At 47.0% G+C, this 13,925-nt stretch overlaps 1 protein-coding gene across 8 annotated transcripts in view; it reads left to right on the forward strand.

Annotated features, from left to right (window-relative positions):
• The window catches only part of LOC103285254 (FKBP prolyl isomerase 11), a 30,052-nt gene that overhangs the window by 12,222 nt on the left and 3,905 nt on the right, over positions 1 to 13,925 (forward strand). For 3 of the 8 annotated variants that reach the window (XM_054719114.1, XM_054719116.1, XM_054719118.1), the window contains exons 2-7: positions 209 to 317; positions 1,425 to 1,665; positions 2,498 to 2,608; positions 2,847 to 2,971; positions 3,531 to 3,688; positions 5,420 to 5,501. In XM_054719114.1, the coding sequence (XP_054575089.1) occupies positions 273 to 317; positions 1,425 to 1,665; positions 2,498 to 2,608; positions 2,847 to 2,971; positions 3,531 to 3,688; positions 5,420 to 5,501 (762 nt within the window). In that variant the 5' untranslated portion in view covers positions 209 to 272. Of the gene's footprint in view, positions 1 to 208; positions 318 to 1,424; positions 1,666 to 2,497; positions 2,609 to 2,846; positions 2,972 to 3,530; positions 3,689 to 5,419; positions 5,502 to 13,925 lie in introns of those variants that run through there. The other 5 variants (XM_054719115.1, XM_054719117.1, XM_054719119.1 and 2 more) reach the window with 3 other exon arrangements.

A 13,925-nucleotide genomic window follows, 5' to 3' on the forward strand; every position in this document is an offset into this window, starting at 1 on the left:
AAGCTTTGAGGCAGGAAAGTGTTGGGGAATTGAGTGGAGTAAGCAATGGGAAGAGTAGTGGATCTGATGAGAGAAGCAGGGGGGATGCGGATCATGCAGGACCTTGTAGGCCATGGTATGGCTTTCGGTTTTACTGAAAGGGAGATATGAAGCCAAGAAAGGGTTTTGAACAGAGAAGCAACATGACCTGATTTTGGTTTTAAAATAGACAGAAGGGGGTTAAGGAAGAAAGCCTCATTGCTTTGTGACCAATGTGGAGCAGCTGACCTTGGATGGGCCACGGCAAGCCTAGGATTTACCTGGCTGAGGAACAAGAGGTAGTCTCTTCACACCCCACTTCCCAACTCAGAGTGGACTGTTGTATGAACAGGGCACCACTTTCACAGCCAGCATTTCACAGAGTGAAAAGGATCAGACTCTTAGGTGTGCCGCTTTCTTACTTTTTTCCTCGTTAATTTTGATGTGTAAAAGGAAGGTGGAATTGCAGAAGACAGAAGCAGTCTCTTGATTAAAACAGATACATAAACCTTGGGAACCTGGCAAGCCTGAACCTTGTCGGGAGTCACCAAGAGCCACTCCTCATTCCACTCCCTGCTCTCCCACCCTTTCCAGAAGTGTCAGGGTGATGTTGGAGGGAGGGGCATTAATGATCTTGCAACACCTTGGGTATAGTATAGATGGTCAGAACGGAAGGGACTTCATTTATTTTTAAGATTTTTAAAAAATTGATTTTTAGAGAGGAAGGAAGAGGGAGAGAGAATCATTTATATGAGAGCAGAACATGATTGGCTGCTGCCCCCTACCAGAGATCAAGTTCGCAACCTGGGCATGTGCCCTGACTGGGATTTGAACCAGCAACCTTTTGATGCACAGGATAGCGCCCAACCAACTGAGCCACACTGGCCAGAGTAAGAAGGGATTTTAGAAATCATCTGTTCCAACACCCTTCCATTTACAGGTGAAATAACTCATCCAAAGTCACATGTAGATTAGTGGCAGAGCAGTGGTCATGGGTGTTCACTGCTTTGTCTCCGCTCCCAGAGGCTCAAGGTGTGTCTCATTGGGCCTTAATCTTTTTTTAAAAATATATTTTATTGATTTTTTTACAGAGAGGAAGGGAGAGATAGTTAGAAACATCAGTGAGAGAGAGACATCGACCAGCTGCCTCCTGCACACCCCCCACTGGGGATGTGCCCGCAACCAAGGTACATGCCCTTGACTGGAATCGAACCTGGGACCCTTCAGTCCGAAGGCCAGCGCTCCATCCTCTGAGCCAAACCAGTCAGGGCTGGGCCTTAATCTTCATAGTCCCCTCAGGCTCTCAGTTTGTCATCAATGGACTCCAGCTTTGACTTTGACAATTTCCATTTACATGAAATTCTGATGAGCAGATGGTGGTAATGAGTTTACATTTCTTTGCCTAGGATCAAGTCCTCCATACCAGGGACCAGGTCAAAACCAAACTGCCACTGCCCCCGCTAGGGCCCTACTGTCTTCAGAAAGCAGCTGCTGTGATCATGGGTAATATCTTTGGAAACCTTCTCAAGAGCCTGATTGGGAAGAAGGAGATGCGCATCCTGATGGTGGGCCTGGATGCTGCAGGAAAGACCACAATCCTATATAAGCTGAAACTGGGGGAGATCGTCACAACCATCCCCACCATTGGTAAGGACACAGCTTGGATGTAAGCTTTCATGCCAGCCGCTGAGCAGCCAGGCTGGGGGCCTATCCCTAGATTCCTCCACCTGGCCAGCAGGCAAGTCCATACAGTTTGTGGGTTTCAGGGAAGGATGGTTATTTAGCTTACTAGCAGGTGCTGGGGCTGCTATTTGCCCACCTACCCTGGCCTTCTCTGATGCAGGAACTTCAGCAGCCTGGCACTCAGAAGTTGCCCTCAGGTACTGAGCTGGTTTGTTTTCTGTGTTGTTTAGAAAGCAGGTGAAGGGCTTTGATGTTCTTGCCAGAGGCCTGGAATTGCTTCAGTTTAGATCCTCAGTGGCCCTGATCCTGGTTAGGAACTGCCTGTAGGAGGGAGAACATTTGGCTTATGGATGGGGCTCCAGATCATCATCTGTAGGTGGTTCTGCATTTGGGGCTCCAGGACTACAGATCACTTCTTTTTTTCTTCACTCTGCCTCACAGGCCCCAGTACTTAGCTGAGAAATACTCTGGTGGCCAATGTACCAGAATGGAGCTGAGTCATTTCTTTGTAGGTGGGAGAGCCAAACACTGAGAATGAGTGAGGAAGGTTGGCTCACATTACCCATGCGATCATGAACCTCCTGATGGGCCCTCCTCATTCTCTTCCACTTCTTCCCTTAGTTTTTCTTTTTGGCCTTTAGGCTAAAATATCAACACCAGTTCTGAGGAAGCCTTAGATTTTGTTTCCTTGTTGGGATCATGGCCAAGGCTGGGAAAACAAATGAACCCAATAGGGCATCTTTTGCAGACCTGGTGTTTGCGGCCAACTGGCCATTACCTGTTTTTCCCCCCAAAGGGTTCAATGTGGAGACAGTGGAGTACAAGAACATCAGCTTCACAGTTTGGGATGTGGGTGGCCAGGACAAGATTCGGCCTCTCTGGAGACACTACTTCCAGAACACCCAAGGTATGGCATATGACTTGTCCAGGGACTGGCATGGGATGGTTGGGTGTGAGCAAAGAGTGTGGCTGTCACTCTTGGTTATGGGTGGGGTAGCGAACCCTGACCCTGTAGCTCCTAGGGGTGGGAGAAGAGGAGCAGATGTTGCAAATATTTGGAAGCTATAAGGAGGGTGTTGTCTTTTGGTGGTGGGGGAGGGGAATTCATCTGTCGTCTCTGTGCAGCCCATGCTCTGCCTCCCTAGGGTTGATATTTGTGGTCGACAGCAATGATCGGGAGCGAGTAAATGAAGCCCGGGAGGAGCTGATGAGGATGCTGGCAGAGGATGAGCTTCGGGATGCTGTGCTCCTCGTCTTTGCAAACAAACAGGTGAGCTTTCTCCCCACCTCTGGATTTCAGAGAGGGCAGCCTGGCTTCAGAAATCAAGGGCCTTGGAGCTCAATGTATAGGAAACCCTATGACTATGCTTTCAATTTTAGAAGTGTGGGGAATAGGATAAGTTGGCTTTTTATGCACTTCTTGTCCCCCATCCTTGCTTTATTTAGCAACATTCTATCCTCAGGGATTGGTGTGGTAGATGCATCACCTCAAATTCCTCTTACATCTTCCCTATTGTCTACTTCAGTGGAACTGCCCTCACTCCTAGGTCAGACAGACCTGGTTTCTTAGCCCAATCTCAATCACCTCTCTACTTCCCTATCATTCCCATATTTGGTTTCCACCAATCCAATGGAATGACCTCTGATATCTTGGATCTGGGGTTCTGGGATGACTAAGTGCAAAGCAGCTTCTCAGGATCTTGTTGTGAGTCCCTAAAGTGGAGGAGGAAGAGGAGAGGGTACTGGTAAAATTCTCGTTGGTAATGGGTGCTCTAGAAGCCTTTGAAAGATTCTGAGGCTCCTTTCTTTGTGTCTCCCTCGTGCTCCAGGATTTGCCTAATGCTATGAATGCTGCTGAGATCACAGACAAGTTGGGCCTGCATTCCCTGCGTCATCGCAACTGGTATATTCAGGCCACCTGTGCCACCAGTGGGGACGGGCTGTACGAAGGCCTGGACTGGCTGGCCAATCAGCTCAAAAACAAGAAGTGAGAGCCAGGCAGCTCTATCCGACCACCCCCACCATCCCTAACATACCTACTGTCTCCCTGCCCAGCCCTACCCCTTCCTTCCCGGTGCCAGTGTGGCCAGGGCCCTGGGTATCATGTCCGCATGCCCAATAAGAGCCTTGTCTCTCCTGCCTCCCCTTCTTTCCCCTGTCCATGACCAGTCCCCAATTGCTGTCCTTATGATGAATCATTCCAATTTATCAGATTTAAAACAAAAACAAGGTTGTTATGGTTTCATGGGGTGCCTCCCCCGTCCTCTGAGGTTCGGGAAGTGGGGTGGGGTAGTTTCTCTGTTTGCTTCGTTTGGCTCTGGTTGCTGTGCTCTTGGCATCTGAGTCCCTTCCCTCTCCCTGCAGGCCCCTCTCCTACCATATTTTTCCTTCACTACCCTCTCCCTGTTCTACGTGGAAATTGCACGGGCCTCTCTTTATGTGCGTGCATGTGTGCGCGTGTATATACATGTATAAAGAGATACATATGTAGGGGCCAGGGAGAAGGGTAGAGCAGGTGGAGGGCAGCTCAGGGCTTGCAGCCCACTCTAGCCTATCACCTGCCCCTCCCATGTTGGTGAGATAAAGGGAATAAGGTCAAGGGAAGGCTGCCCCAATCTTACACTGGTTCCTCTCTTCTCTGCAGGTAGGTTTTCCTGGATGATAGGACAGATGATGGATTTTCCATCACCATCTTCCTATTACCCCTTTCTTCACCCTGCTTAGGGCAGAAGGTGACTGTTTCCAAGGAGATGCCATTCTGCCCTGCCTTGTTAGTGGGAAGGAGAGAGGAACCCACTCACTCTTATCACTCAAGAGTGTTCAACTGATCCTCCCTCCTCTTCCTTAGATCTGTTCCTCTTGAGCTTGAAGCGGGGAGGGGTGGAGATACAAAACCATGTTGTTTGAGACCCAGGGTACCTGGGGAGGGTCTCAGGTTTTCCATCTTCATCCTGTTGTTTTTTATGAGAAGGTGAGATGCATGGTTCAGTCCTATCCCTGCCTTCCCCCCCTCCTCGCCCCCCCTCCTCAATCTTCTGAATTTGGGGACTGGTGGTTCATCTGTCCTTTGTCAGAAGTTTCCTCACTCTAGTGGTCCCAGGCTGGCTGGATGGTTGATTGGGGAGTGGGGGTGGCACAGCAGACCTCAATATTGGTCCCTGTTGTCCAGGGTTTTTTTTTTTCTAGTCCAGGATGTGTGGAGGGATGGAAATTTTCTATTCTGTTTCCAGACCTCAGACCATCCTGCTGTCCCTACCACCTCCATCCCAACAGGTTTCCCCTGCCCTCTTCACTCACTCCCATAAACAGATCTGTGGGTTGGAGTGGAGGAACTAGAACTCTGAAGTGGTTGTTGGTGCTGGTGTAATGCAGTGGTCTTCAGGGTCCCTCCCCCAAACCCCCCCATTACTATGTAGTTGTTCAGAAGCTGCTGCTACTGTGTCTCCCTGTCTGCAGGGGGCGCTCCTCCCTGAGGTCCTGACCTGCGATGTATGTGAAGCCGTGGCTTTTCTCTGGGCTCCTGTGTGTGCTGGCTGCGCCCTGAGCTCCAAGATGGCCCCCATACCTTTCTGCTGAGCTCAGGGCCCAGGGTATCCCCCACAGCATGACTGAGGGACCCCTTCCCAGAAGGGCTGTCCCAAGTCCCACCCCATGGGGCCAGGCTTCCTTCGACTTTTGTCTACAACAGGCAGATTAATACCCCTTACCCCCACCCCAGATTGAACTGTGAAAGAGGTTCCAGAGATGTCCTCCTCAGTGCCAGTTCCTTAGTGATGTTTCATTTACCCAAGATGCAGAAGGTGTGTACAGGTCTCTTGCTCTCTAGGCCTTTGTGTGTGTATATGTGTGTGTTTGGTGGTGGGGGAAGTGGGGTGCTGGAGCTTGTATTTCATTTTAATGTATTCATTCCCTGACCCCACAGATGCTTCCCTCCACACCCCCCCCCCCTTAGATTTTTTTTTGCTCCTGCTGCCTCTCTCCCTGAACTCTTTCCTTTGCCTCCTAACTCATTCAGTGCTGTTGCCTGTTTCTCTCCCCTTTCCTTGTTTCTTTCCTACTTAGGCTTCCCCACTCTCTATTTTTGTGGTTGGTGAGGACTTTGCCTATTTTCCCACCTAACTCCCTCTCTGGCCTTCCTTAGTTAGATACTAGTCCCAAATAGGTTTTCCTCATTTCAGGCCCACCCCCACCTCATTTTGGAGGGCTCCATGGACCAATGGGGTTAAGGGTGTTAGGAAGCAGCCTTGGTGCTGCTTGAGATCTGTCCAGCAGGGGGCAGTAAGTGATCTTGGTAGTATCCCTGACTGCTAGGCCCATGGCAGGGTGGACCTTTCTACATTCCCATTCACCTAAAAGGTCTTTTGGGCCTAGGTGTTTCATTCCATTTCTGCCCACTCCCTCCCTGCCTCTCCTCTGGTCGATTTCATTTTATGCTTTTCTGTGTTCTGGCCTTTCTTCTCCCTGGGGTTTCCCCATTTCTCCCCCAAAGTTTGTTTGTGGTATTATAGTGGTAACTGAGTTCTGAACTGGTTTTCTCTTCTTTTTTCCTCCTCTGGAATGTAGACTATATGTGTTTAATAACTCACTTTCTCTCTCCTTGCTCAAAATGTGGGATACGAAATGACTGTGACCATGGTTGGAAATTAAACATGTTTTATGCAGCATTGGAGCAGACCTTCATCCTTGTGCAGCAGCCCTGGGACAGTGGTTTAATGATGAGGGTAGTTCTGTCTCTGGTCCCTGTCTCCAGACTGCTCCTTCAGCGGGGGAGTAAAGGGCACTTGACCAAGGAGAGTGAGATTATAGAGGAATTTAGGTTCATTTTCACGATGCTACGTCTTCTCATCATATCCAGGGAGGGGGTCCTTAAATGAATTGGACACCAGAGTGTGAGGGCATCATGACTTTGTTACTCTAGTTCTAAAGGGTTTAACCCTGAACTTCACCATATGTATCACCTGTTGGTAGACTTTAGGGACTTCACTGGCTAGAGGGCTCTGAACTTTGAGTGCCCCGTATTACCTCCATTCTCACATTTCCCAGCCCTGTGCATTAGGTGTTTCTAGTTGAAACAGGGATAGATAGAAATCTATAAATAGGAGTCCCCTCGCCCACTTACTAGTAGTTCTGGACTTTGGCAGTGAAGAAGCACAAAAGATAAGGATCTGGATAGTGTAGTCAACTTGATTCTCCTTACAGCTGATGGTCCTGCATCCCCTCTACTTCAGGCATGGGGTTCCCCATTGTCAGGGTTCCAGCTTCATCCAGATTCCACAAACATTTGGGGAGGGACATATTTTTTCATAAAGCCCCATCCTTCTACTCCCACCACTACTCATTTCCTCTCCTGCTACTATTGTCTGGCTCTAGGCAAAGAAAGGAATGGTGCTGCCCTTGGGGTGGGTCAGGTCTAGGTGTGCCAGGCAGGCATTCCCCACTCTTGCCACCTCCTTAAATTTTGGGGACAGAGGTCTTCCCACCCTGATGCTGTGGGGAAGGGACAGGATTTAGGCTTATAATAAGTTTGAGAGTCCCAAATATCAGTGTGAAGTATATTATTTATATTCAGCTACCTCCCTGTCCCCTTCCAGTTTTCCTTTTCAGCCCCTCTCCTGTTACTAAAATAAACTACCATCTCAAGGACCAGTGCTTTTGCCCTTATGAAACCCTTAAACTACTCCAACCAGACATCCCCTTATCAACCCCATAAACTTTATTATTATTTTTGGTTGTTGTTAATCCTCACCCGAGGCTATTTTTCCATTAATTTTTTTTTTTAGGGAGAGTGAAAGAGAAAGGGAAAGACAGAGAGAAACATTGATGTAACACATCGATTGGTTGCCTCCTGCACAAGCCCGACCAGGTCCCGGGCCGGGGAGGATCCTGCAACCAAGGTACGTGTCCTTGACCAGAATCAAACCCAGGACCCTTTGGTTTGCAGGCCAACGGTCTATCCACTGAGCCAAACCAGCTAAGGCTCAACCCCATAAACTTTAAACATTATCCACTTATCCCTCAAAATCGGATGACACTTTCCTTCCAGTCTTCTCAGAAGTCCTGCTTGGTGACTGAGGTTATTGATATTTTAGGAGCTCCTTTCCCAAGTGTTTCGTTTGTATAGTAGATAGATACCTCTCCATAATGATCATGGAGAGGACTTCAGCTGGGTGGCAGGTCAGTGGGGATCTTTTGATCCCTGAACAAACTTGGGCAAGAGGATGACTTAGTCCCTTTGGAGCCTTAGCACTCAGTTTAGGATGCTAGAAAGGAGGTGGAGGGAAATGCTTAAACCCAGCTTCTGTGGGGGGATATGGGGGGACAATGGGTGTGCTTGCAAAGTAAATGCTTACCACCCAGATCTTAGGACAGACAGTAATCCTATCTTTTCAGAACATGAATAGCTATTCATTCATGCCTTGTCAGGGTACTTGAGCCCAGGGTCCATTTCAGGATTATCTGGGCCAGGGAACTTCCCAAAATGAGCCTGGAGAAAACCATGAAAGGCTTTGCATGGGTCCAGGTGGGATGGAGGACAGTACTGTTCCCTTCATTCCAGAGTATGGGAGCAGTGAATGAGTGTGGGTATGTATGAGTTTCTCAGAGGTGTAAGGCCTGAAGGCTCTGGGTATTCACTGCATCACTTCCAGTCCAAGTGTCTAGATTAGTCAGAGCAGAAAATTGACAGGTATTCATTCAGTACCTTCTGTTTCCAGACCTGTCCTAAGAATGGAGTCAAACCACTGTACTGAGGGACAGGCCTGAGACTCCACTTCTGGGATGCTCTGGAATCCTTTGGGATATCCATAGTGTACCACATGGGGTAGTGACAGTTGGGAATCACTATGTAGGGGGTACCCTTTTTTTGCTCCTGCTTGGTGCAGGGAGGGATGTCTCTGGGCAGGCGGTAATAATACTAAGAACAGACTTTTCCAGTTCTGAAGGATGTCGAGGTAGGAGGGCCAAAGTCCACTTCTCTACTTTCTAATCTGGTGATTGGAGGGATGCTGGTTACGGGGGAGTGATAGGATCTAGATGACTTCCTTCCTCTGTAGGTTTTTTCATTCTTAATGAGTTTCCTGGCCTTGTTTGCTGGGATGGAAGTAAGCATGACCCTGAGTTCCTGAGAAAAGGGTTAGGTCTGAGGAAATCTGAACCTTGAGTACAGTAAAGGGAGCAGTACCACTGCAGGCAGTGGGTGGAAGTCAGGAAGTGAACTTGGATCCGGACTGTTCACCATGAAGAGGTGAGTGTCTGCTTGTGTGTGTCACTTTAGCCATGGGCCACAGAAGAGGGGATCTGGATTCTAGTTTAGGAGCAAATCTGGCTTCAGAACTGGATGATGTGGAGTAGAGCAGACACTCAAGCCAGAACTCTGGCTCTCTGTGCCCAGAACTAAACAGCTCTACCCATGCACCCTTTATCCAAACCAGGTGTTGAGAGCTATCTCTGAGGAGTCTGGCCAGTCAGTACAGGCCAGGCTGGATGTTTCAGAATGAACTTGTCTACCTAGCACCCACCTCCCACCTCTACCCTTCCATCCCACACATTGGTAAGAGCCATCCTAGGACAATTGAGTACTAGGCCTTTTAAGGGTTGTGGGGTTTAACTTGAGGCTCTGAACCACAGGAATTTGCTAACTTTTGGCTTTAGGTAATAGATAAGCAACGGGGCATCTTTTTTTTCTGCCTATGCCAGATCTTGCATTGATGGGATGATACCTCCCTGGCTAAAACAGCCATACGGGAGAATGGAGAGGGAGGTAACATATCATTCTTGGATGAATGAATGCATAGCAATACCTAAAAAGAAAATATCTAGTTCCCTGGCCAGGTGGCTTAGCTGGTTGGAGCATCGCCTCATACAAATAAAGGTTGCAGGTTTGATCCCCACATTCATTTAGTACCTTCTGTTTCCAGAACTGTGCTGCCATACAGGAGGCAGATCTTTTCCTCTCACATTGATGTTTCTCTCTCCCTCCCCTCTTTCTCCCTCTCTAAAATTAATAAAACATATCCTTGGGTGAGGATTAAAAAAAAAAAAATCTGCCAAAACCGGTTTGGCTCAGTGGATAGAGCGTCGGCCTGCGGACTGGAAGGTCCCAGGTTCGATTCCGGTCAAGGGCATATACCTTGGTTGCGGGCACATCCCCAGTAGGGGGTGTGCAGGAGGCAGCTGGCCGATGTTTCTCTCTCATCGACGTTTCTAGCTCTCTATCCCTCTCCCTTCCTCCCTGTAAAAATCAATAAAATATATTTAAAGAAAAAAAATCTAGTGAGCCAGGGTACGCATGCCCTTGAAAATATGGCATGAGAGCCCTAACTGGTTTGGCTCAGTGAATAGAGCATTCCCCCCATCCCAGGCCCCCCCCCCCCACTGAAGGGCCCAGGTTCGATTCTGGTCAAGGGCATGTACCTTGGTTGTGGGCTCCATACCCTGTAGGGGGCGTGCAGGAGGCAGCTGATCGATGTTTCTAACTCTATCCCTCTTTCTCTCTGTAAAATCAATAAAATATATATATTTTAAAATATGGCATTAGATTTTGATTTTTTACAGAGAGGAAGAGGGATAGAGAGTTAGAAACATCGATGAGAGAGAATCATTGATCAGCTGCCTCTTGCACACCCCCTACTGGGGATGTGCCCGCAACCAAGGTACATGCCCTTGACCGAAATCGAACCTGGGACCCTTGAGTCCGCAGGCCGACGCTCTATCCACTGAGCCAAACCGGTTTCGGCTAAAATATGGCATTAGATTTTGAACGCAGATTTGCATATGCTGACTCACAGACTTTTTATTTATTAACAATCTGTTTAAACATAAAAAACAAAAAGCAGCCAAAACCAGTTTGGCTCAGTGGATAGAGCGGTCGGCCTGCGGACTCAAGGGTCCCAGGTTCGATTCCGGTCAAGGGCATGTACCTTGGTTGTGGGCACATCCCCGGTAGGGGGTGTGCAAGAGGCAGCTGATCGATGTTTCTCTCTCATCGATGTTTCTAACTCTCTATCCCTCTCTCTTCCTCTCTGTAAAAAATCAATAAAATATATTTAAAAAAAAAAAAACAAGTGGCAGCACAAAATATTAAAAAAACAACAAAAAAACAAAAAGCAGTACCTTTGCCCTGGCTGGGTAGCTTAGTTGTTAGAGCGTCATCCCCACATGCCAAGGTTGCAGGTTTGACCCCCGGTCAGGGCAACCAATGAATACATAAGTGAGTGGAACAACAAATCTCTCTCTCTCAAATCAGTCAATAAAACTTTTTTTAAAAAGCAGTGCCCTGCTTACTATTTGGCACATAGTGGCACTCATCTTTTTTTTTTTTTAATATGTTTTCATTGATTTCAGAGAGGAAGAGAGAAGGGGAGAGAGAGAGAGACATGAATGATGAGAGAAAATCATTGATCAGCTGCCTCCTGCATGCCCCCTACTGGGGATAGAGCCCGCAACCCAGACATGTTCCCTGACAGGGAATTGAACAGTGACCTCCTGATTCATGGGTTGACACCCAACCACTGAGCCACACCAGCTGGGCATAAATATCATTGTCCTTAAGTTGGGCACAGTGGGTACCCCATGAATTTTGGAAAGCAGGGGGCTGTGGTAGAATTTCTTCTCTTTGCCAACAGAGACACCTTTGAGAGGGGAGACCTTTCCAGGAGTGGTTCTCTGATTAAGTTGTGCATCCAGTCAGGGCTGGGCCAGAATCATCTCACCTTTCTCTGCCCTTCAGGTTCCCTGTCCTCCAGGTTCCTCCTCATTTGATCCAAGGAGAAAGTGCCTTCTTGCGCTGCCCTCTTTTGGTGATATTGTTGTCTTAGTTTTTGTCCTTTCCTTTCCCACTACCACTCTCTTCACTTCACCCCCACTTCCCTTTCTGCTTTGGATCCCAAACAAAGCCTCAGACCTGGATAATAGTCTTCCTCCTTCATGACACCAGTCCAATCAGCTGATACACATCAGTACAGTATGCACTGTTACCCCTTTGCTCAGAAACTTTCAGTGGGTTCCCACTGCCTCAGTCTGACATTCAAGGCTCTCCACAACCAGCTCGTACTTCCCTCTCCTACTACCTCTACTCTCCTGGCTAAATCCCATATTCTAGCCAAACTGGTCCATTCATTTCCCCCAAATACCTGGCCCTCTGCCTTTATCCTTTCTCTCTTGTTTAAAGATACCACTTTCTTTTAATGTCTTCAGAGCTGCCTATGTTCTAATCACAAGGACTCCCCCCCCCCCCCCCCCCCGGTCTGGCTCCTTTAGCTTTGTTAGCACAGCTCATTCAACACCTCCCACACATTCCCTTCTATTGCTATGCAGTCATGTGTCGCTTAATAGGCTATATGGTGTAGCCTATTGCTCCTAGGCTACAAGCATGTACAGTATGTTGCTGTACAGAACAATACAAAACTAAGTCAAGTACAAGAGAAAGTAATGCAATAAAAAAACACAGTAACCCAGAGATGTATGAGGCTGCTATTGGTGTAACAGCATACTGTTTTACACAAGCTTTTATTATAAGTACAAAGAGCACACTCTAATGGTAGCCCTAGATGGTTTGGCTCAGTGGATATAGCATTGGCCTGCAAACTGAAGGATCCAAGGTTCAATTCTGGTCAAGGGGACATGCCTGGTTGTGGCTCGATCCCCATTATGTGGCGTGCAGGAGGCAGCCGAACAATGATTCTCATCATTGATGTTCTGTCTTTCCCTCTCCCTCTCTGAAATCAATAAGAATATATTTGAAAAATAAAGATAAAATAATGGTAAAAAGTATAGTGTAGTAAATACATAAACTAGTAACATTTATTATCATTATCAAGTATGTACCGTACATAATGGTCTGTGCTCTACTTTTATACGTGTAGGAGTATAGTTGGCTTGTTTACATCAGCATCACCACAAACACAAGTAATGCACTGGACTATGACATTAGGACAGCTACCGTATCTATGACATCACTAGGCTATAGAAATTATAATCTTACAGGACCACCATTGAATATGCAGTCTGTTGTTGACTGAAACATTATGTAATGCAGGACCATATATTGTTAATTCATTTAATATTTAATTTAAAATTTTTATAACAGTAATTTTTATTGTAAAACATCCAAACAATATATAAATGTATAGTGCAACGTGTGGAACCTGTTTCCCTCTACTCTTCTCCCATCCCAAAGGGGACATCCTTATAGTTCCTTTTCTAAATATACTATACATATTTGGAGAAAGGTTAAAATATAAAGGGGCTCATCACATCCATTACTCTTGCTTTTAACTTAATGTATACAATTGTCTGAGATTTTCCATACTAGTATAGTTAGGTCTTTGTTTTTGGTGTGTTTTTTTCTTTTTAGTATTGTATGCTATAGTTATTAAAAATAAAACATTTGTGTAGAGTCTGTTATATGGAGGGTATTGTTCAGCTAGTATGTAAGGGACTCCAGACATGATTACAATCTTGTCCTTGCCATCAGTGCTGATTCTTTAGAGGAGGGAGGCATCCTTCCTATATAATAAAAGGCTAATGTGCAAATCGACTAGACTGCGGAACAACCGGTCACTATGACACGCACTGACCACCAGGGGGCAGGCACTCAATGCAGGAGCTGCCCTCTGATGGTCAGTGCGCTCCCACAAGGGGAGTGCTGCTCAGCCAGAAGCCAGGCTCTCAGCTGGTGAGCGCAGCAGTGGTGGCAGGAGCCTCTCTGAGGCAGTCGGACATTCCCGGAGGGCTCCTGAACTGCAAAAGGGCACAAACTGGGCTGAGGGACCCCCGCCCCCCGAGTGCATGAATTTCATACACCAGGCCTCTAGTACACAAATAACCACAACATAAGGAAAAATAATGTCCCTGAGTGTATGCCTGAAGTTAAGAAATAAGCCACTTCTAGCTTGGAATCAGTGATATTTGAGCTTGGTCTAAAGCAGTGGTTCCCAACCTTTTTTTGGCCATGCCCCACCTAAGCATCTCTAAAATCCTGATGCCCCCCTGTGACATAATTGTTATTCAAAAAGTGAACTATTCACATGGAAGAAGCCTAAAAGGCCATTAACTTGGTCTAAACAAGCGTCCAAAGAACATGGCATCCATGAAAGAGAAAAATAAAAGAACGAAAGGGTAGTTGAAATACTGAGGAAGAAATTGCTTAAAATAATAATGTGAAGTGATATGAAAAATAGCAAATAAAGTTTCAAAACATAATAGAGAACTGAAATGCATAAATG

The sequence above is a fragment of the Eptesicus fuscus genome, chromosome 7 (genome assembly GCF_027574615.1).
Source record: "Eptesicus fuscus isolate TK198812 chromosome 7, DD_ASM_mEF_20220401, whole genome shotgun sequence".
Lineage (NCBI taxonomy): Eukaryota > Metazoa > Chordata > Mammalia > Chiroptera > Vespertilionidae > Eptesicus > Eptesicus fuscus.